The following is a 23,105-nucleotide window of genomic DNA, read 5'->3' on the forward strand; positions in this document are numbered from 1 at the left end:
CGGCTTGGATTGAGCAAAAGTTCCCTCTTGTTTTGAAGCAGAGGAAGTTGATGCAGCACTTGGCCTTGTAGTTTCGAAAGGCACGAAAATTAGACTGTTTGGCCCTTGATTTGGCCCTGTCCTGAGGAAGGGTGTGACCCTTTCCTCCAGTAATGTAAAATAATTTCCTTCAAACCAGGCCCGAATAGGGTCTTCCCCTTGAAAGGAATGTTAAGTAATTTAGACTTTGAAGTCACGTCAGCTGACCAAGATTTAAGCCATAGCGCTCTACGCGCCTGGATGGCGAATCCAGAATTCTTAGCCGTTAGTTTAGTCAAATGAACAATGGCATCAGAAACAAAAGAATTAGCTAGCTTAAGTGTTCTAAGCTTGTCAAGTATTTCAGTCAATGGAGTAGCTGTCTGAAAAGCCTCTTCCAGAGACTCAAACCAGAATGCCGCAGCAGCCGTGACAGTAGCAATGCATGCAAGGGGCTGCAGGATAAAACCCTGTTGAATAAACATTTTCTTTAGGTAACCTTCTAATTTTTTATCCATTGGATCTGAAAAAGCACAACTGTCCTCGACAGGGATAGTGGTACGCTTTGCTAAAGTAGAAACTGCTCCCTCCACCTTAGGGACCGTCTGCCATAGGTCCCGTGTGGTGGCGTCTATTGGAAACATTTTTCTAAAAATGGGAGGGGGGAAAACGGCACACCGGGTCTGTCCCACTCCTTATTAATAATTTCTGTAAACCTTTTAGGTATAGGAAAAACGTCAGTACACACCGGCACTGCATAGTATTTATCCAGTCTACACAATTTCTCTGGCACTGCAATTGTGTCACAGTCATTCAGAGCAGCTAAAACCTCTACAAGCAACACCCGGAGGTTCTCAAGCTTAAATTTAAAAGTAGACATATCTGAATCAGGTTTCCCAGAGTCAGAGACGTCACCCACAGACTGAAGCTCTCCTTCCTCAGCTTCTGCATATTGTGACGCAGTATCAGACATGGGCCTCAAAACATCCGCGCGCTCTGTATTACGCCTAACCCCAGAGCTATCGCGCTTGCCTCTATATTCAGGCAGTCTGGCTAATACCGCTGACAGGGTATTATCCATGATCGTCGCCATGTCTCTGGTGATATTTCTTTAAAAGATGAAGGCTGATCTTTATTATTTAAAGTGAAATCAATACATTTAGTACACATTCTCCTATTGGGTTCCACCATGGCTTTTAAACATAATGCACAAAGAGGTTCCTCTATGTCAGACATGTTTATACAGACTAGCAATGAGACTAGCAAGCTTGGAAAACACTTTAAATCAAGTTAACAAGCAAATATAAAAAATGTTACTGTGCCTTTAAGAGAAAAAATTTTTGTCAAAATTTGAAATAACAGTGAAAAAAGGCAGTTAAACTAACGAAAAGTTTACAGTGTATGTAACAAGTTAGCAGAGCATTGCACCCACTTGCAAATGGATGATTAACCCCTTAATGCAAAAAACGGATTGACAAATGAAAAACAACGTTTTTTGATAGTCATAATAAACTGCCACAGCTCAACTGTGGCTTTACCTTCCACAATAAATGACTTTTAAAGCCTTTTGAGCCCTTCAGAGAAGTCCTATACCATGCAGGGAACTGCTGAGGGAAGCTGCATGTCTCTGTCTGTAATTTTAAGTGCGCAGCAAAGTGCTAAAATAGGCCCCTGCCACTCATATTACAACAGTGGAAAGCCTCAGGAAACTGTTTCTAGGCAAAAATCAAGCCAGCCATGTGGAAAACACTAAGCCTCAATAAGTTTTATCACCAAAGCATATATAAAAACGATTAAACATGCCAGCAAACGTTTTATATTGCATAATTATAAGAGTCTATAGCTCTCACAGTAAGCCTGTTACTAGTCGTTATTAAAACACTATATTTAGGCTTATCTTACATTAATCCGGTATCAGCAGCATTTTCTAGCAATTCCATCCCTAGAAAAACTTAAAACTGCACATACCTTATTGCAGGGTAACCTGCACGCTATTCTCCTTCTGAAGTTACCTCACCCCTCAGACATACGTGAGAACAGCAGTGGATCTTAGTTACTTCTGCTAAGATCATAGAAAACGCAGGCAGATTCTTCTTCTAAATGCTGCCTGAGAGAAAAACAAAATTTATGCTTACCTGATAAATTACTTTCTCCAACGGTGTGTCCGGTCCACTGCGTCATCCTTACTTGTGGGAATATCTCTTCCCCAACAGGAAATGGCAAAGAGTCCAAGCAAAGCTGGCCATATAGTCCCTCCTAGGCTCCGCCCACCCCAGTCATTCGGCCGACGGACAGGAGGAAAAAAATAGGAGAAACCATATGGTGACTGTAGTTAGAGAAAATAATTCATCAGACCTGATTAAAAAACCAGGGCGGGCCGTGGACCGGACACACCGTTGGAGAAAGTAATTTATCAGGTAAGCATAAATTCTGTTTTCTCCAACATTGGTGTGTCCGGTCCACGGCGTCATCCTTACTTGTGGGAACCAATACCAAAGCTTTAGGACACGGATGAAGGGAGGGAGCAAATCAGGTTACCTAAACGGAAGGCACCACGGCTTGCAAAACCTTTCTCCCAAAAATAGCCTCCGAAGAAGCAAAAGTATCAAATTTGTAAAATTTGGCAAAAGTGTGCAGTGAAGACCAAGTCGCTGCCTTACATATCTGATCAACAGAAGCCTCGTTCTTGAAGGCCCATGTGGAAGCCACAGCCCTAGTAGAGTGAGCTGTGATTCTTTCAGGAGGCTGCCGTCTGGCAGTCTCGTAAGCCAATCGGATGATGCTTTTAAGCCAAAAGGAAAGAGAGGTAGAAGTCGCTTTTTGACCTCTCCTTTTACCAGAATAGACGACAAACAGAGAAGATGTTTGTCTGAAATCTTTTGCAGCTTCTAAATAGAATTTTAGAGCACGGACTACGTCCAAATTGTGTAACAAACGTTCCTTCTTTGAAACTGGATTCGGACACAAAGAAGGTACAACTATCTCCTGGTTAATATTTTTGTTAGAAACAACCTTTGGAAGAAAACCAGGCTTAGTACGCAAAACCACCTTATCTGCATGGAACACCAGATAGGGCGGAGAACACTGCAGAGCAGATAACTCTGAAACTCTTCTAGCAGAAGAAATAGCAACCAAAAACAAAACTTTCCAAGATAACAACTTAATATCTATGGAATGTAGAGGTTCAAACGGAACCCCTTGAAGAACTGAACTAGATTTAAACTCCAGGGAGGAGTCAAAGGTCTGTAAACAGGCTTGATCCTAACCAGAGCCTGAACAAATGCTTGAACATCTGGCACAGCTGCCAGTCGTTTGTGTAGTAAGACAGATAAAGCAGAAATCTGTCCCTTTAGAGAACTCGCGGATAATCCTTTATCCAAACCTTCTTGCAGAAAGGAAAGAATCTTAGGAATTTTTTTCTTATTCCATGGGAATCCCTTGGATTCACACCAGCAGATATATCTTTTCCATATCTTATGGTAAATCTTTCTAGTTACCGGTTTTCTGGCCTGAACCAGAGTATCTATCACAGAATCTGAAAACCCACGCTTTGATCAATCAAGCGTTCAATCTCCAAGCCGTCAGCTGGAGGGAGACCAGATTTGGATGTTCGAATGGACCCTGAACAAGAAGGTCCTGTCTCAAAGGTAGCTTCCATGGTGGAATCGATGACATATTCACCAGGTCTGCATACCAAGTCCTGCGTGGCCACGCAGGAGCTATCAAGATCACCGAGGCCCTCTCCTGTTTGATCCTGGCTACCAGCCTGGGAATGAGAGGAAACGGTGGAAACACATAAGCTAGGTTGAAGGTCCAAGGTGCTACTAGTGCATCCACTAGAGTCGCCTTGGGATCCCTGGATCTGGACCCGTAGCAAGGAACCTTGAAGTTCTGACGAGACGCCATCAGATCCATGTCTGGAATGCCCCATAATTGAGTCAACTGGGCAAAGATCTCCGGGTGGAGTTCCCACTCCCCCGGATTGAATGTCTGACGACTCAGATAATCCGCTTCCCAGTTTTCCACACCTGGGATGTGGATCGCAGATAGATGGCAGGAGTGATCCTCCGCCCATTGTATTATTTTGGTCACTTCTTTCATCGCCAGGGAACTCCTTGTTCCCCCCTGATGATTGATATACGCAACAGTCGTCATGTTGTCTGATTGGAATCTTATGAATCTGGCCTTTGCAAGCTGAGGCCAAGCCCTGAGAGCATTGAATATCGCTCTTAGTTCCAGAATGTTTATCGGGAGAAGAGACTCTTCCCGAGACCATAGTCCCTGAGCTTTCAGGGATTCCCAGACCGCGCCCCAGCCCACTAGACTGGCGTCGGTCGTGACAATGACCCACTCTGGTCTGCGGAAGCTCATTCCCTGGGATAGGTGGTCCAGGGTTAGCCACCAACGGAGTGAATCTCTGGTCTTCTGATCTACTTGAATCACTGGAGACAAGTCTGTATAGTCCCCATTCCACTGTTTCAGCATGCACAGTTGTAATGGTCTTAGATGAATTCGCGCAAAAGGAACTATGTCCATTGCTGCAACCATCAACCCTACTACTTCCATGCACTGAGCTATGGAAGGACGTGGAACAGAATGAAGAACTTGACAAGCGCTTAGAAGTTTTGACTTTCTGACATCTGTCAGAAAAATCCTCATTTCTAAGGAATCTATTATTGTTCCCAAGAAGGGAACTCTTGTTGACGGAGACCCAGAACTTTTTTCTATGTTCACCTTCCATCCGTGAGATCTGAGAAAGGCCAGAACGATGTCTGTATGAGCCTTTGCTTTTGAAAGGGACGACGCTTGTATTAGAATGTCGTCCAAGTATGGTACTACTGCAATGCCCCTCGGTCTTAGGAATGAAAATCCTTGGAGCAGTGGCTAACCCGAATGGGAGGGCCACAAACTGGTAATGTTTGTCCAGAAAGGCAAACCTTAGGAACTGATGATGTTCTTTGTGGATAGGAATATGTAGGTACGCATCCTTTAGATCCACGGTAGTCATAAATTGACCTTCCTGGATAGTGGGTAGAATCGTTCGAATGGTTTCCATTTTGAACGATGGTACCCTGAGAAATTTGTTTAGGATCTTTAAATCCAGAATTGGTCTGAAGGTTCCCTCTTTTTTGGGAACTACGAACAGATTTGAGTAAAATCCCATTCCTTGTTCCGTCATTGGAACTGGGTGTATCACTCCCATCTTTAACAGGTCTTCTACACAATGTAAGAACGCCTGTCTCTTTATTTGGTTTGAGGATAAGTGAGACATGTGGAACCTTCCCCTTGGGGGTAGTTCTTTGAATTCCAGAAGATAACCCTGAGAAACTATTTCTAGCACCCAGGGATCCTGAACATCTCTTGCCCAAGCCTGAGCAAAGAGAGAGAGTCTGCCCCCCACTAGATCCGGTCCCGGATCGGGGGCTACTCCTTCATGCTGTTTTGTTAGCGGTAGCAGGCTTCTTGGTCTGCTTACCCTTGTTCCAGCCTTGCATTGGTTTCCAGGCTGGCTTGGACTGTGAGGCATTACCCTCTTGCTTAGAGGATGCAGAATTAGAGGCCGGTCCGTTCCTGAAATTACGAAAGGAACGAAAATTAGACTTATTCTTGGCCTTGAAAGGCGTGGCCCTTTCCCCCAGTGATGTCTGAGATAATCTCTTTCAATTCTGGTCCAAAGAGAGTTTTACCCTTGAAGGGGATGTTAAGCAATTTTGTCTTGGATGATACATCCGCTGACCAAGACTTTAGCCAAAGCGCTCTGCGCGCCACAATTGCAAACCCTGAATTTTTCGCCGCTAATCTAGCTAACTGCAAAGCGGCATCTAAAATAAAAGAGTTAGCCAACTTAAGTGCGTGAACTCCGTCCATAACCTCCTCATATGGAGTCTCTCTACTGAGCGACTTTTTTAGTTCCTCGAACCAGAACCACGCTGCTGTAGTGACAGGAACAATGCACGAAATGGGTTGTAGAAGGTAACCTTGCTGTACAAAAATCTTTTTAAGCAAACCCTCCAATTTTTTATCCATAGGATCTTTGAAAGCACAACTATCCTCGATAGGAATAGTAGTGCACTTGTTTAGAGTAGAAACTGCCCCCTCGACCTTAGGGACTGTCTGCCATAAGTCCTTTCTGGGGTCGACCATAGGAAATAATTTCTTAAATATAGGAGGGGGAACAAAAGGTATGCCGGGCTTCTCCCACTCCTTATTCACTATGTCCGCCACCCGCTTGGGTATAGGAAAAGCGTCGGGGTGCACCGGAACCTCTAGGAACTTGTCCATCTTGCATAATTTTTCTGGAATGACCAAGTTGTCACAATCATCCAGAGTAGATAACACCTCCTTAAGCAGTGCGCGGAGATGTTCTAATTTAAATTTAAATGTCACAACATCAGGTTCAGCCTGTTGAGAAATTTTTTCTGAATCTGAAATTTCACCATCTGAAAAAACCTCCCTCATGGCCCCTTCAGATTGGTGTGAGGGTATGACAGAACCATTATCATCAGCACCCTCCTGCTCTTCAGTGTTTAAAACAGAGCAATCGCGCTTTCACTGATATGCAGGCATTTTGGATAAAATATTAGCTATGGAGTTATCCATTACAGCCGTCAATTGTTGCATGGTAATAAGCATTGGCGCGCTAGAAGTACTAGGGGCCTCCTGCGTGGGCAAAACTGGTATAGACACAGAAGGATATGATGTAGAACCATGTCTACTCCCTTCATCTGATGAATCATCTTGGGCAACTTCATTATCTGTGACAGTATTGTCCTTACATTGTTTGGACGCTATGGCACAATTATCACACAATTTTGAAGGGGGAGACACATTGACTTTCATACATATAGAACATAGCTTATCTGAAGGCACAGACATGTTAAACAGGCTTAAACTTGTCAATAAAGCACAAAAACCGTTTTAAAACAAAACCGTTACTGTCTCTTTAAATTTTAAACAGAGCACACTTTATTACTGAATATGTGAAAAAATATGAAGGAATTGTACAAAATTTACCAAAATTTCGCCACAGTGTCTTAAAGCATTAAAAGTATTGCACACCAATTGTCAGAGCTTTAACCCTTAAAATAACGAAACCGGAACCGGTTACACATTTAACCCCTATACAGTCCCAGCTACAGCCTTTTGCTGTGACTTTACCAAGCCCAGAGGGGAATACGATACCAAATGACGCCTTCTAGGAACTTTTCCAACCCCTTTCAGGTCCTCACACATGCATCTGCATGTCTTGCTCTCAAAAACAACTGCGCAGTAATGGCGCGAAAATGAGGCTCAGCCTACAACTGGGAAGGCCCTTCCTGACTGGAAAAGGTGTCTAACATAGTGCCTGACGTTAAAAAACGTTCCCCAAGTTTATAAGTGTGAATTATCAGCATAAACATGTATAAAATGTCCAAATAAAGCAATCGATTTAGCCCATAAAAGTGTCTACCAGTTTTATAGCCCATATTAAGCCCTTTATTCTGTTTGAGACTAAGAAAATGGCTTACCGGTCCCCATGAGGGGAAATGACAGCCTTCCAGCATTACACAGTCTTGTTAGAAATATGGCTAGTCATACCTTAAGCAGAAAAGTCTGCTAACTGTTTCCCCCAACTGAAGTTACTTCATCTCAACAGTCCTATGTGGAAACAGCAATCGATTTTAGTTACTGTCTGCTAAAATCATCTTCCTCTCACAAACAGAACTCTTCATCTTTTTCTGTTTCAGAGTAAATAGTACATACCAGCACTATTTTAAAATAACAAACTCTTGATAGTAGAATAAAAAAACTACAACTAAACACCACATACTCTTAACCATCTCCGTGGAGATGTTGCCTGTGCAACGGCAAAGAGAATGACTGGGGTGGGCGGAGCCTAGGAGTGACTATATGGCCAGCTTTGTTGGGACTCTTTGCCATTTCCTGTTGGGGAAGAGATATTCCCACAAGTAAGGATGACGCCGTGGACCGGACACACCAATGTTTGAGAAATAGTACAACTCTGGTACTATTTAAAAACAATAAACTCTTGATTGAAGAAAAAACTAACTATATTACACCACTTTCCTCTTACTACCTCCTTCTATGTTGAGGGTTGCAAGAGAATGACTGGATATGGCAGTTAGGGGAGGAGCTATATAACAGCTCTGCTGTGGGTGATCCTCTTGCAACTTCCTGTTGGGAAGGAGAATATCCCACAAGTAATGGATGATCCGTGGACTGGATCTGTTATTTATTTTTATCCCTCCCTCTCTAGTGACTCTTGAGTGGAGTTCCACATCTTGGGTATTGATATCCCATACGTCACTAGCTCATGGACCAATTACATGAAAGAAAACATAATTTATGTAAGAATTTACCTGATAAATTCATTTCTTTCATATTGGCAAGAGTCCATGAGGCCCACCCTTTTTATGGTGGTTATGATTTTTTTTGTATAAATGCTTTTTACTCCTTTCTTTATCACCCCACTTCTTGGCTATTCCTTAAACTGAATTGTGGGTGTGGTAAGGGGTGTATTTATAGGCATTTTGAGGTTTGGGAAACTTTGCCCCTCCTGGTAGGATTGTATATCCCATACGCCACTAGCTCATGGACTCTTGCCAATATGAAAGAAATTATATTATCAGGTAAATTCTTGCATAAATTATGTTTTTTAACTGAGCTCCGGTTACAGGTTTATCCTTTACCTACGAAGGGTCTCAATGAGCACTTATACTTTGAGCTAAGTTACAGCTCAAATAAATGTGAGTATATCTCCTTGACCTGTTCTGATCTGGTTGTTTAATGGATTTCCCAAATGTTCTACTTTTTTTCTTCTTTTTCTGAGGAGCAACTTTGTTTGAAAAGAGGAATTCTTTGCAATTGCTTCCACAGTCATCTTCGACTTTAATACTTTATAACCTTTTGTGCACAGCATATACACGTTTTGTTTAGTTATTTTGAATGTTACTGTATATCACAGGTTTATTCTGTATTTTTTGTTTGAGATATATATATATATAAAAAAACTAAATAAATATTTAAAAATAAAAAGACCATTTTCAAGTCAAGAACATTGGAAAGTACAATATTTACAGCAAAAACACAGTTAAACAGTGGAAAGGGCTCCAAAGTGTGTATGTATGTATATATATATATATATATATATATATATATATACTATATAAATATATATATATATATATATATATATATATATATATACACACACACACAATATAGCCCTGTCCATTCAAATAACTTGCCATATACCATATACATTTTAACACCCATATAAAAAATTAATAATATTTATAAGAATAATTTTTATTTGCACTTGAGCGAACGCGTTTAGTATCAACTTGAAATATTCAAGTAAGTTAGCACGGTAATGTAATCTAGCCCTCTATGAGGAATAATGTACCATTAATAGCATTTAATACAATTTTTAAAAGTTTCTAGTGAGAACAATTAATAGCAACTACTTGTTTATGTTTCATTTAATAACTTTTGTTACAGGCCTTCCAATATAAATAATTAAAATCTAGTGTTGTCCTTCTACCAAAATGTTGCGCTTTCTGCTAAATTCTTTAAAGTGAATGTCAACTTTCACGAATGAAAGCCCTGTTTTTAAAAATACTATTAAAAACAGGGGCTCGTTCATTCATGAAAGTTTACATTGAAGCTGTTATTTTAAAATACTTACTTTCTATTCTTAGCAAGCGTGGAACACCGGAGCAGCGATTCTTCCACCCCCAGGGCGACTCTTCTTACTTCAGAAATGACGAATCCGGCTTCCTCCAATCACGGCATGGCCTCAGGCAATGTTTGCTCGGGGGGTGGGGCATTGGAGAAAACCGGATGTGTCATTTCTGACATAAGAAGAGACGACCTGGAGGCGGGGGATTTGCTGCTCCAGTGTTCCACGCTAGCTAGGAAGAGAAGTATTTTTTTAAAAAACTGCTTCAATGTAAACTTTCATGAATTAAAGTGCCCCTGTTTTTAATAGTATTTTTAAAAACAGGGCTTACATTCGTAAAAGTTGACATTCACTTTAATCATATGTTTTTCTCGTATGCATAATTTCCATGGTTACTCACCTCCATTGGATATATAACAGTCTGTGCAATAGCACCAGCCAATGATCCAGCGATAAATCTCTCTCTGACCCGTAATGTTTCATGCTGCCCACGGATAACCTTCTTAATCTGAATTAGAAGGAAATATTATCTGAAAAAACTTAGATTGAATATCAGTGTAGATAAAAGTTGATCAGTATAGAGAAAAGTAAGAATGTGATAAATACAAAGTAGCAAAAGGGTCTATGTAATATAGAATCAGCTTGTCTGATAGCGCATTTAAAGGGACAGTAAAGTCATAATTAGACATTCATGATTTAGACAGAGCATATAATTTTAAACAACTTTCCAATTTATATATATATATATATATATATACCAATTGTCATTGGCTTACCCATGTGTTAAGTTAGAAACCAGTAGTGCATTGCTGCTATTTTAACAAATGATACCAAGAGAATGAAGCAAATTTGATAATAGAAGTAAACTGGAAAGTTGTTTAAAATCAAGAAAGTTTTGGCTTTCATGTCCCAGTTTAAAGGGATAGTCTAGTCAAAATTATTTTTTTTATGATTCAGAAAGAGAAGGCAATTTTAAGCAACTTTCTAATTTACTATTGTTATCAATTTTTTAATTTGAAAGTAAGCTTGGGAGCTGGCCCATTTTTGGTTAAGTACCTGGGTAGCGCTTGCTGATTGGTGGCTACATTTAGACACCAATCAAAAAGTGCCACCCAGGTTCTGAACCAAAAATGGTCCAGCTCCTAAGCTTTACATTCTTGGTATTTCATATAAATATACCAAGAGAACGAAGAAAAATTGATAATAGGAGTAAATCAGAAAGTTGCTTAAAATTGCCTGCTCCTTCAGACTTAAGTCCAGATTGGCTCTTCCAAATAAGGCAAATGATAACTGGAGTTTGGCTATTGAGAATCAATTGCAGCAAAGAAAGATGGTAATTTGTTGAAATATGTTTATATGAGTTGGCTAACATGTTATTCACTGTAAGACAAGATAAATGTCTTGTTATTAAAAGGTGTTTACTGTCTCTTTAAAGGGATACTAAACCCAAATGCAGAGGCATAACTAGACACCACAGGGACCAGGTGCAAGAATCTAAGAAGGGCCCCCCACCCCCCAAAAAAAGTGAATTTGATACATATTTTTTTACATTTAACACAGAATTTTGTTTGAATCAGATTACATGTCTGCAAAAGGAGGTACCCTGTGCCCACAGTCTGTGAGATGGTCTGACCACCTATTACTGTATATAGTGACACTGTTTAACCCACCAGTACTGTATATAGTGAGTCAGTGACACAGTCTGTAATCTGCCGGTGAGATGGCTGGCCTGACCCTACCCACCCCAGTACTTTATAAAGTGACATAGTCTGTGACATAGTCCAGCCCCCTCCGGTACTATATATAGTGGTACTGTATAGTGACATTGTTTACCCCCATCCCCCCATGCTGTAGTAACAAGGTCTGTAATTTGCTGGTTTCACAAACATACACACACACACATACATGCATAAATACACTAAATACACACACAGTCACATACACATACACACACAAACACCAATGGGTAAAACAGAAAGACTAACCCCTTTAGTCAGAGACACTAGTGAAGCATCATGTCACACTCACATGATATCAGTGCAGGCAGTGGCTGGTGAACTTTTTTTTATTTTTTTTTTAAGCTAAGCCCCCACCCTTGGGGGCCCAGTCGCAATTGCGACCTCTGCACCCCCTGTAGTTACGCCCATGCACAAATGTTTTCTTTCATGATTCAGATAGAGCATTCAATTTTAAGCAAATCTCTAATTTACCCCTATTATCAATTTTTCTTCGTTTTCTTGGTATCTTTATTTGAAAAAGCATGAATGAAAGCTTTGGAGCCAGCCCGTTTTTGGTTCAGCACCCTGGATAGAGCTTGCTGATTGGTGGCAACATTTAGCCTTCCAATCAGCAAGCGCAACCCAGGTCCTGAATTTAAAATGGGCCGGCTCCAAAGCTTTTATTCCTGTTTTTTCAAATAAAGATACTAAGAGAACGAAGAAAAATTTATATTAGGAGTAAATTAGAAAGTTTCTTAAAATTGCATGCTCTATCTGAATCATGAAAGAAAAAAAAATCTGAGTTTAGTATCCCTTTAAGGGACAGTATAAGTAATATTAAAGGTTAAAATATTTACAGTTGCTAATTTAATATGGTTACCGTAGCAACCCATTATTTGTCATTTCTGTGCATTCTTTTCTTTAAAGGAATAGTTTAGTCAAAATTAAACTTTCATGATTCAGATAGAACATTCAATTTTAACCAACTTCCTAATTTACTCCTATTTTCCATTTTTCTTTGTTTTCTTGCTATCTTTATTTGAATTTATGCTTAGTAGCCTTCACATTTTTGTTTCAGCACCTGGGTAGCGCTTGCTGATTGGTTGCCTACATTAAGACAACAATCAGAAAGTGCTACCCAGGTGCTGAGCCAAAAATGGTCCGGTCCCTATGCTTACATTCTTGCTTTTTCAAATAAAGATAGCAAGAAAACAAAAAAATTGATTATAGGAGTAAATTCAAAAGTTGCTTAAAATTGCATGCTCTATCTGAATCATGAAAGTTTAATTTTGACTAAACTATTCCTTTAAAATGAAATGCATTCCTAGATATCTTATAGCATGATTTTCTGCTCCACTAATATTGTCCTGTTATGTGGTACATACAATACAGCTTTTTACCTGCCTTAAAGGGACATATTATTGTAAACGTTTATCCCAATAATGTGTCCCCAATGATTTTACCTGCTGGAGTGTATTAAATTGTTTACAAATAGCTCCTTTTGAAATAGCTGCTTTTGACTGTTGGAAACACCACCTATACAGAAAATGTCAAATATTATTAGCTATAGAAAAGGTATGTAAACAAGAGGCATCATAAAAAATCAACCTCCCAGTGGGGGTTAAAGAGAGCTCAACTCATTTGAAATGGTCTCTCTGTAGGTGCTTTGAACACAGTGAATTCTTATTAGTTGTTTGTCCCTTTAAGGAAAACATAAAATAGAAATATCTAAGTCAACTGATTAAACTACACTGCAATGTGCTACTAACCACTCAATACACTTTAAACAGTTTTAACAGTCTCTAAAACAACTGGAAATATATCACTAAACAGATTATAGAGACATACATTGATAATAGAAGTAGACTGGAAAACTGTATGCTCTATCTTTCTTATGAATTTTGTTTTTTGCGTTTCATGTCCCTTTAAGCTGAACACAGCCAATGATTGGTGGCTACACACATATTCCACACCTGATTTGTTTATTGTTGGCTAGATTATGAGTGGAGCGCTATTTAGCACTCCTGCTCAAGCGTAAACAGCGCTGGACGGAGGCTTTTTTGCACGGCCTGCACTCGTATTACGAGTTGAAAGTAAAAAGTTTGCTCACAAGCGCTAACCCGATGTGCTCAAAAAGAGAAACTTCTAATATCGCAATTGCGTTACCGTATTCCCCTAAATACTTCAATGGAGTGCAAAACCTGGAAAAAACACCCATATTAGCACGCTAACCTGATCGCATTTAACCAAGTGTGCAAACCCAACATGAAATATGAATATTTCACATTCCAATGTTCTTCACATAGAGGAATACCCTCATATCTTTGAGCCCTTATAATTTTTTCATGCAATTTTTATTAAAATAATTTTTATCAGTGTTATAAAAGTGTAACTGTACTTTTAAATATATTTTTTAAGTGTTTTGTGCAATTTTGTTGTTGTGCATAAGAGTTAACCAGAGCTATAAAGTCACGCTAACCTGACACACATTAAATTCAATTGTGCTCATGCGAATGAGTTTACTTTCAACTCGTAATATGTGCACTACTTCTGATGAGCACAAAGAACCGTGATATATCCCTTATTGCTTGCGCAAAAGTTAGCTCGCCACTTGTAACCTATCCCTGTATTGGCCATGTTTTTCTCAGGACAAGTACTGCATTGCGAGTTCACAGCTCACTCAGTTCTACTTAAAGGGACACTGTACCCAAAAATTTTCTTTTGTGATTCAGATAGAGCATGCAATTTTAAGCAACTTTCTAATTTACTCCTATTATCAAATTTTCTTCATTCTTTTTGTATCTTTATTTGAAATGCAAGAATGTAAGTTTAGATGCCGGCCCATTTTTGGTGAACAACCTGGGTTGTCCTTGCTGATTGGTGGATAAATTCATCCACCAATAAAAAAGTGCTGTCCAGAGTACTGAAACCAAAAAAAAGCTTAGATGCCTTCTTTTTCAAATAATGATAGCAAGAGAACAAAGAAAAATTGATAATAGGAGTAAATTAGAAAGTTGCTTAAAATTGCATACTCTTTCTGAATTACAAAAGAAAAAATTTGGGTTCAGTGTCCCTTTAAGCAATAGTGCAAAAATACAAAGTTCTAGTGCTTTAGTGGAAACGTGCTAAAGTCATTATTTTGTTTGTGTGTGTGCACAAATTGTTATTTTAGTATTTTGAAACCACTCTGTAATTACAAGAGTTTTCTGCAGTCTTAACACCTTGTTTTTTCCAATTCTTTTAGTTGCTAAACTGCCCCTACCACTTGCATTATTTAGAGGAGCCAATCTGGATTTATTACTCAATAAGAGCCATTTTATTGCCTCTGCTGAAGCCTACTATGGACAGATATGTGGCAGGGTTTGGCTTCTGAAGTTTGCAGTGTGCATTCCAATGTTGAAAATTGTAAAACCCACAAATTTCAGACATGAATTACAGTAAAAGGGGGCAAAATAAAAATACAGTATATTGCAGTTATATAACTATGTGTAATTTAATATTTGAAATTTCAATATCAAAGTATTTATGCCCTTTTAAGTCATTTATTTGCATTTTTGAAAACACATCAGGAGCCCCAATCTCCATGACATATTTCTAGCAAATATGGTCCATTAGTTTATTATTTAGTTATGTTACATTTCCAAGGTATGTAGTAAACAGCCAGTCTCATACCACATACTAAATTCTGTCCAAAAATGCAATTACAAAATATAAATATTTACAAAAATCATGCTTAGAAAGGGACATTTTTTTTATTGTAAACTTCAAAATGTCTCTGAACAGCAAACTTCCAACTTAATGTTCATTTATGGTTATTTTTTAAAGAGATTACCCTATATTTTACTTAAGCATCAAGAGTTCACTATACTGTCTAATAAAGGCTACAAAAAGGTCAATTGCCCTCTTACCTGCTCATATGCCATGAATTTGATAGCAGATTCAGGCGCAATTTTTAGCACATTAATTCCATTTCCTCGCCACAGAGAGCGAAACCCTCCCTCTTGAATCATGTTCCGAAGACCCTTCAGCATTGAGCGACCCTGAGCCTGGGCACCATGTACCTTTTACAAAGAAAGCAATATAAGCAAAGCTAATATTTTAAGTGGTCTTGGCCTGTGAGAATGAACATTTAAAAGTCACCTGCATGAGGACTTTGAGCCGATCCAATGGGGCAGTCCCAGTTCTTGACACAGCTCCAGCCACGGCTCCTGCTAGAAGCTGCTTCCACCACATTCCAGAACGAATTTCAGCCTTAGAGAACTCATCAGGAACTGCAAGGGACTCCCCTATATCAAGCACCTAGCGTAAATATATAAAAAAGAGAAAGAAAATGTAGCGTGTCACAGAAAATGTAAGGAAAGTCTCGAGGAAATTTAAAGGGACATGAAACCCAAAATTTGTCTTTTTTATGATTTAGAAATACCATACCATTTTTAACAACTTACCAATTTACGCTCTCTATCCTTTTTTGAAGGAGCAACAATGCACTACTGGGAGCCAGCTGAACACACTTGTAAGCCAGTAATAAAAGGTATATATGTGTGGCTACCAATCAGCAGCTAGCTCCCAAGCCTACCTAGGTATGCTTTTTAACAAAGGATACCAAGAGCATGAAGCAAATTAGATAATAGAAGTATTTTTTTGGGGGGGTTTCATGTCTCTTTAAGGCAAGAAACAGATTTCCCAAATGTAAATAGGTTTTATGAATAAAGTTTTTTTATGATTAAAGTGCTGGACACGTAACACCTTGAAATTAAAAGATATATCTGTTGTGTTGCTATAGAATAACATATCAGCCAGGTCTTAACATTTTTAGAGCAAATTAGCATATTGTTTGTTGCAATCTTCTTTTAATAGCCAAACTCCACCTACCACTAGCCTCATTTGGAGAAGACAATCTAAAGCTGACAGGGCTAGCCATGGTCATATTGTTAGAATTGTTTTTGCAATTCTTAGATGTTAAAGCCAATTAGGGAATATATATATATGTAGCAGGGTTAGAGTGAACTTTTTTCATTTCTGAGAATTAAAAAATCTGCAATTACATAAAAAAGGGGCAAAATAAATAAGTGTATATTGCAAAACTGTTCTACTACATATAATTAAACATTTTATAATAAGATCTCAAGGTGTTACTGCCCCTTTATCTCCTTGCAGAGGGGCTAAATACACTGGTACAACTCTGCCCAGGTACTCCACTTTGTATGGGAGGAATTCAACAGAGGTTTTCTTATCCATCGTTAAACACTGTTCAAGCATTTTCAATAGAGTGATGGACTTTTCTGTATTTAAAGTAAGAAAAAAAGTAAAGAAAAAATAGTAAAATATTTTACTCTTGACTATGGACACTAAACCACGTCTAAGTTTGTAACAGACTGGTGTGTAATAGAAAAGACAACATGGTACTTTTACAACAGCACAACCTAGTGGACATTACCTAACACTACACCTCAAAATGTATTCCCCAAGACAAGCACATAAAATCATTACTCCAAAAATGAAATATAATAAGCATAAAAACTCAATAATTCAAAGGATCTTATATAAGTCCAATTCTGCCAAACAAAAGACCACTCAAACTCTACTTTGAGACCTCAACAAATGATTAATAAAAAGACAAATCAATGAGTTTTTAGAGAGTAGCAGATTTTTTTGGGACAAATTTCAGTTATTTAAAATTTCCTTTATTTACCCTGCATCATGTGACAGCCATCAGCCAGTCACAAAATACATATAAGTATATATACTGTGAATTTTTGCACATGCTCAGTAGAAGCTGGTGCTTCAGAAAGTGATCATATAAAAAGATTGAGCACATTTTGATTTAAGTGTTTCTTTAATGGGTCTAAATGTTAAATCCAATACATGTTCCTCTTTTCTTAGTTATCACCTCTTCTACGAGTTTTCTCCAGCTCGGAAAGTCAAAACCTTAACTGGCTAATGTTGTTTACAGTCCTTATCAAATGGACAGAGATTCAGGCATCTGCATTACTTAAAGGGACATGACACCCACATTTTTTCTTTCATGATTTAGAAAGAGAATGCAATTTTAAACATCTTTCTAATTTACTTATATGATCTATTTTGTTTTATTCTGTTGTTATTCTTTGTTGAAAAGCATATCTAGATATGCTCAGAAGCTGCTGATTGGTTGCTGCACATAGAAGCCTCTTGTGATTGGCTCACCATGTGCATTGCTTTTTCTTCAACTAAGGATATCTAATAAATGAAGCAAAATAAATAATAGAAGTAAATTGTAATGTTGTTTAAATTTCTATTCTCTATCTGAATCATGAAAGAAAAATTTTGGGTTTAGTGGCCCTTTAAGCTCTGACTGGCAGTCTAGTCAAAATTAAACTTTTATGATTCAGATAGGGCATGCAATTTTAAACAACTTTCCAATTTACTTTTATCATCACATTTGTTTTGTTCTTTGGTATTCTTTGTTGAAAGCAAAACCTAGGTAGGCTCATATGCTAATTTCCAAGCCCTTAAAGGCCGCCTCTTATCTAAATGCATTTCACAGTTTTTCTCACAGCTAGAGGACATTAGTTCATATTTGACATATAGATAACATTGTGCTCACACACATGGAGTAACGTAAGAGTCAGCACTGATTGGCTACAATGAAAGTCCATCAAAACAACTGAAATAACGGGGCAGTCTGCTGAGGTTTAGAAATAATGTAATCACAGAGATAAAAAGTGTATTAACCACTTGGAGATCGAGGACGTGTCAGGCATGTCGTAAACAAAGGGTGTCAGTTAAGGACCAAGGACGTGCCTGACACGTCCACGGGTAATCTGAGTGTTTCCAGCCGATCAAACAGTATTGCAGCGATACCTCAATGTTGAGGCATCCTGCCATACTGTTCCTGACTGCTGGGCTCCGTTTTGATCGCTCCCATGGAGCAATCACTTTCGGTTTCACTCCACGTGGAGCCCAGCAGTCAGGAAGAGCATCGGAAGCCATCAGTCAGGCTTCTGATACTCTGAATGTGTGCTAAGTGCCTTGGTACATATATATATTACTTAATAAAATAGCACCATATAGCCCCCTCCCCCATGTGGCTTCAAAGATGGTGATGCCCAGTGCATCATGGGGCAGGCTAAGGTCATCCAATCTGAGCTTGCCCCTATAATTACATTTTTAATAAAAAAAATATTCCATTTGTCTGATCATGTCAATATTAGTAAATATTGACTCTGACCAGTGTGGCTCTCTCTCCCTCCCTCTCCTCACTTGCGATTTTGTGGGAGAGAGAGATTTAGATAATATATTTGTAAAATATTGTGAGACCCAAAGGCCCTTTACAGAGCCATTAACCCCTAGTTTGCCAGTGATCACTATAAATCACTGGCTATTGCACAACAACACTTTTTTGTTCTGTGCATTTTTTCTAGGGGTTAATTTTTTTTTTTTTTTTTTAATTCTTTTTATTGAAGAAACACAGGTACACAAACAAGTAAATATATGTATGCACGTACAGAGTAGAGCTAGAACAATATTACAATTCACAGTCTGAAATAAGTGTTGGTAACTAAACATCAGTACACTATTAGTGGTGGTAAAGTTGTTATAGTTTGATACAGAAATATTTCAGTTTCTACTTTCAGTAAGAAAAAAATAGTATATGTGGGCTGTACAAGCTTGAGTACATGACATTGGTACTATATAAAATAAATCTATACAGTTAGAGGTATATAAGAGCTAGTCAAGCACCATTTTATGTTGAACCTGTGCTTCTTGGTTTTATAATGATATTAACAAACTAAAATAAAACAGAACAAAACAAACACAACTTTTACAATTTACAATTAACAATTAGTTTCCCCATATTGCTCAATAACACAGAAATGTGGTTTGCAGATCACAAGAGCAAAAACAGTGTTATAGAGATACACGAAAAAATGGGGGGTAAATATGGTGCGCAAATCGTGCCCCTGCACATACACCATTCTGCTCCCATAAAACAGAAAGAAATAGGACAAATGTAGTTAAAGAGAAATGTGTATATGTGCGCTAACAGCTAAGGGGTAAGTTACTGAGTGTTAATCAAAAGACAAACAATGTCTCCAAAACAGTATTTAATCAATAATATAAATGTATAGTACACCAAATAAATAACATATTTAAAATAAATCCTCACATATGACCGGTCATCTAAATGTAGTGTAAATAAAAAAAAAACGGGTTGTTATGTCCACCCAATCAACTATCAAACATACATTTATAAGGACACTGCAAATCATTCAGAACCATCTTGATAAAGCCATTGTTAATGGCGAAACGCGTTGATGGTAGCAAGACAAGCTGTAAATATTGAAATTGAAAAGCCCACTTGGAGGATTAAAACGGATTCTTAAAAGGGATTACTTTTCACCAACGGACCCAAGAAACATTATCTAGAACCCGCAAATCCAAACGTCTGCTTATACCCTGGTGGGTCAACAAGGGACACTTCCAGCAAACACTTTTTTGCTATTAACATTTCCTTAAGGTCATATCCCAATTAAAGCTATAATTGGAAATATTTTTTAGATATTTCTTTATATATCAAAAAGTGAAACAGATGTGTACCCTGATTAAGGACTTTTAGAAAGCTTTTAATATGATATGTATCTTACAAGTTTGGTTACATAGGTAACTTTTAAGGTGGATATTATTCGCAATTATTTAAAATTGTTTTATGTTTTTATTTTTTTATCTACACTACATTTAGATGACCGGTCATATGTGAGGATTTATTTTATACTGTTATTTATTTGGTGTACTATACATTTATAAAATTATTGATTAAATACTGTTTTTGAGACATTGTTTGTCTTTTGATTAACACTCAGTAACTTACCCCTTAGCTGTTAGCGCACATATACACATTTCTCGTTATAGAGATACACAAATTACCCCTGTGAGCACTTATGCAATTATGCATGCATTTTTCTGACGTTAGGCTTGTTCCCATACAGAGAAATAGTGTCTATGTATACACCAGTAGACTTACCGTAAGTATATTAGGTAGTTTCTAAGCCGAGGGGACATAACTATTGTGTCTCAGTTTTATAGCATCAAACATAATAAAACAAGATTAACAGAACATCAATAACAGATTTAAAGTGTGGCACTTTTGTAGAAATGGGGCTGAATTATGCTATGCTCCTGTCCAAAGCTATGTGTGAGGTCAAGTTTTCATGGTCATAATTCCCAGTTACAAGATTCTAGGGTATTAAGATGTAAATACAAGGTTTAAGACCGGCAGATAGTCATGTGATTGTCTCCTAGCAGGAAGCAAAGGAATAGAATGCCAGATTCAATCTATGGGCATACAGTATCAGATAGAGAATTCCCTTCAAGTGACTCATACCTCAAACAGCGGTAAATAAAAAAATAATAATAAAATAAAGTTAAGGTATGGGGAGAATCCGGGAGCTAGGTATCCTTGTTACCCCACTTATAAGATGTATAAATCAGAGAGAAGCAGTACCACTGAGTAAAACCTTATTACACATGACCTAAAAGGAAAAACACATCAGTAACTATTGAATGAATAGAGTAGCATCATTAAACAAGAAAATGTCACTCATATAGAATAGGGTAATGCCGAGCATGTAGTACACGTCAGCTTGTTCTGCCTGTAATAATTGCCACATTATGAGTATAGATTAGCATTACTATCAATCATAGCATATGTCTAAACCCAGGCAGCCTGACGTATTACGTGTAGAATAAAAAAATAAACATCATTGGGACAGTGCAACGATATATACATCAACTTATTGATTGAATAAATGAGGTAATAAAGTGGCTAACCCCTTATTATATGAATAAAATGAATTAAGTTCAGCCAACACCCGTAGCTAAACGGGTCTTACACAGCCTCGACCAATCTACAGATGTGGCTCTGTGGTATCTTGAACTAGTTTGCAGTAGTCCAAATCTGCTCCATCTTTGAAACTCTTCCATCTGCTGTTTCACAATAAGCTGTTGACAGGATAGTATAGCCATAATGATCTGAGAAAGTTCAAATGAGTTGATGGTAAGCACAAGGTCTATACACTGAATTGAATTCTGCGGCTTGCTCCCCTTATTTCCAAACGTGCAATCTCCTAAGATGCCTTTCTCCATAATAAGCTGTGCGCTTCTCGTATAGTTGTTGAACCATAGCTGCGACAGACAGCAAACATCTTGATCTTTTAATGCCATCATAGAATACTCCTGTTTGAGTGGTCTCCATACATTATACCCTACATTGGGGGAGGCTAAATAATGGGGAACCGATAAAGTAATGAAGGCTTGTTGCTTCTGAGAGTAATAATATTCTGAAGTGCGCGATGAAATAGCGGCTGGTGAAAATCTTGTTTCTTCCAGGTCCTCCATGTTGTGCTGGTTCACCGCCTTTTTTATTTCCAGGTCGTTCATAAATAGCGTCTCAATGTCTTGTTTCTCCTTGTATGGAGTATGGATTGAGCACAAAAATGAAGTGGTTGACGGAAGCTTTTTAGTGTGGCCTTCAGATCTAATAGTCGCCACGGCATATGAGTGCAGAGGTGATAAACCCTCCTTCATGTGATAGGTATAGGCGCCATTCCAGAAATTAGAATGTCTTGTTGCTCGAACCTCCTCACAAAGGGTCAAACAAGAGGCTTCCAAGCCATCTAGTAGAGGCATGAGCAGTGTGGACAGTTCTTTAATAATAGGGTATGTGCAGCATCCCATATTTCGTGAGGTGAGTTGCGTAATTCTTACACACAATGTAAATCTTTAACTTCACGTTATCCGCCTTCCGGGGCTCAGGACAGATGGAATCCTGAATCCACTATGATGTCCAAGCATTTAAGGTGCCAAGGAGAAATAGGATGGCTAGGTTCAAATGGCAAAAACATAGATTCTTTCAGAGCCTGATATTGTTGCTGCCTTTCCTTACACCATCCACCGGAAGTCTCCGGGTTAATTTTATTTATTTTTTTTTATTTTATTTTTTATTTTTAAATATTTTTATTGAGGTTCAAAAAGAAAGGCATACAGAAAAACTGTGACATTTGAAAAAATATACATACAATTCGTTGCGAAACATAAATGTAATATTCTGCATAAATGTAATTAGACATATCATCTGCTCATTTGTAACTGACATTAAATTTCTAGTAGGCAACACCTCAATTTAAAGGGTATGGGGGTATATCAGTAACATAAAAATAATAATAAAAAGCACAATTAAACAAAATTAGGGGGTTCATATGGGGTCTGTGCCCCTAGGCTTAACCAGTAAGCTATATAAACGGGGGGGGGGGGGGAGCTCTCTAATAGTAACCATATCAAATATGACCAATATATAAAGAACCTAGTTGGGTTGTGGCAGAATGATACTGAGTGCATTCATTTAACTAGATACAATAATAAACCCCATCTTGTCAAAATATGAGCTATAAAGTCCATCATCCACGTTCATATATTAAATAACTTTAAACTTTTAGAAGTCCAAGGCATAGTGATATCAGTTTGAGACATATAAGTAAAGACTTTAGCATACTAACAGTAGCCAGAGCTGTGTAACTCAGGGCTGAATAACGGACCTCAAACATAATGTATTACCTAGAGGAAAAAAACCCAGCATAACAGTGAGCAATAACATGAACACCATAGATGTATATAAAGAATAAGTGACTGCTGAATGCATAATCATGTAA

At 38.2% G+C, this 23,105-nt stretch overlaps 1 protein-coding gene across 2 annotated transcripts in view; it reads right to left on the bottom strand.

Moving 5' to 3' along the window:
* Nucleotides 1-23,105, bottom strand: part of LOC128663748 (calcium-binding mitochondrial carrier protein SCaMC-3) — a 173,028-nt gene that overhangs the window by 108,842 nt on the left and 41,081 nt on the right. For both annotated transcript variants that reach the window (XM_053718230.1, XM_053718231.1), the window contains 3 exons: nt 15,559-15,717; nt 15,327-15,479; nt 10,101-10,208 (listed from right to left, as the gene is read on the bottom strand). In XM_053718230.1, coding sequence (XP_053574205.1) covers nt 10,101-10,208; nt 15,327-15,479; nt 15,559-15,717 — 420 coding nt within the window. The remainder of the gene's footprint in view (nt 1-10,100; nt 10,209-15,326; nt 15,480-15,558; nt 15,718-23,105) is intronic.

This window comes from Bombina bombina, chromosome 6 (genome assembly GCF_027579735.1).
Source record: "Bombina bombina isolate aBomBom1 chromosome 6, aBomBom1.pri, whole genome shotgun sequence".
Lineage (NCBI taxonomy): Eukaryota > Metazoa > Chordata > Amphibia > Anura > Bombinatoridae > Bombina > Bombina bombina.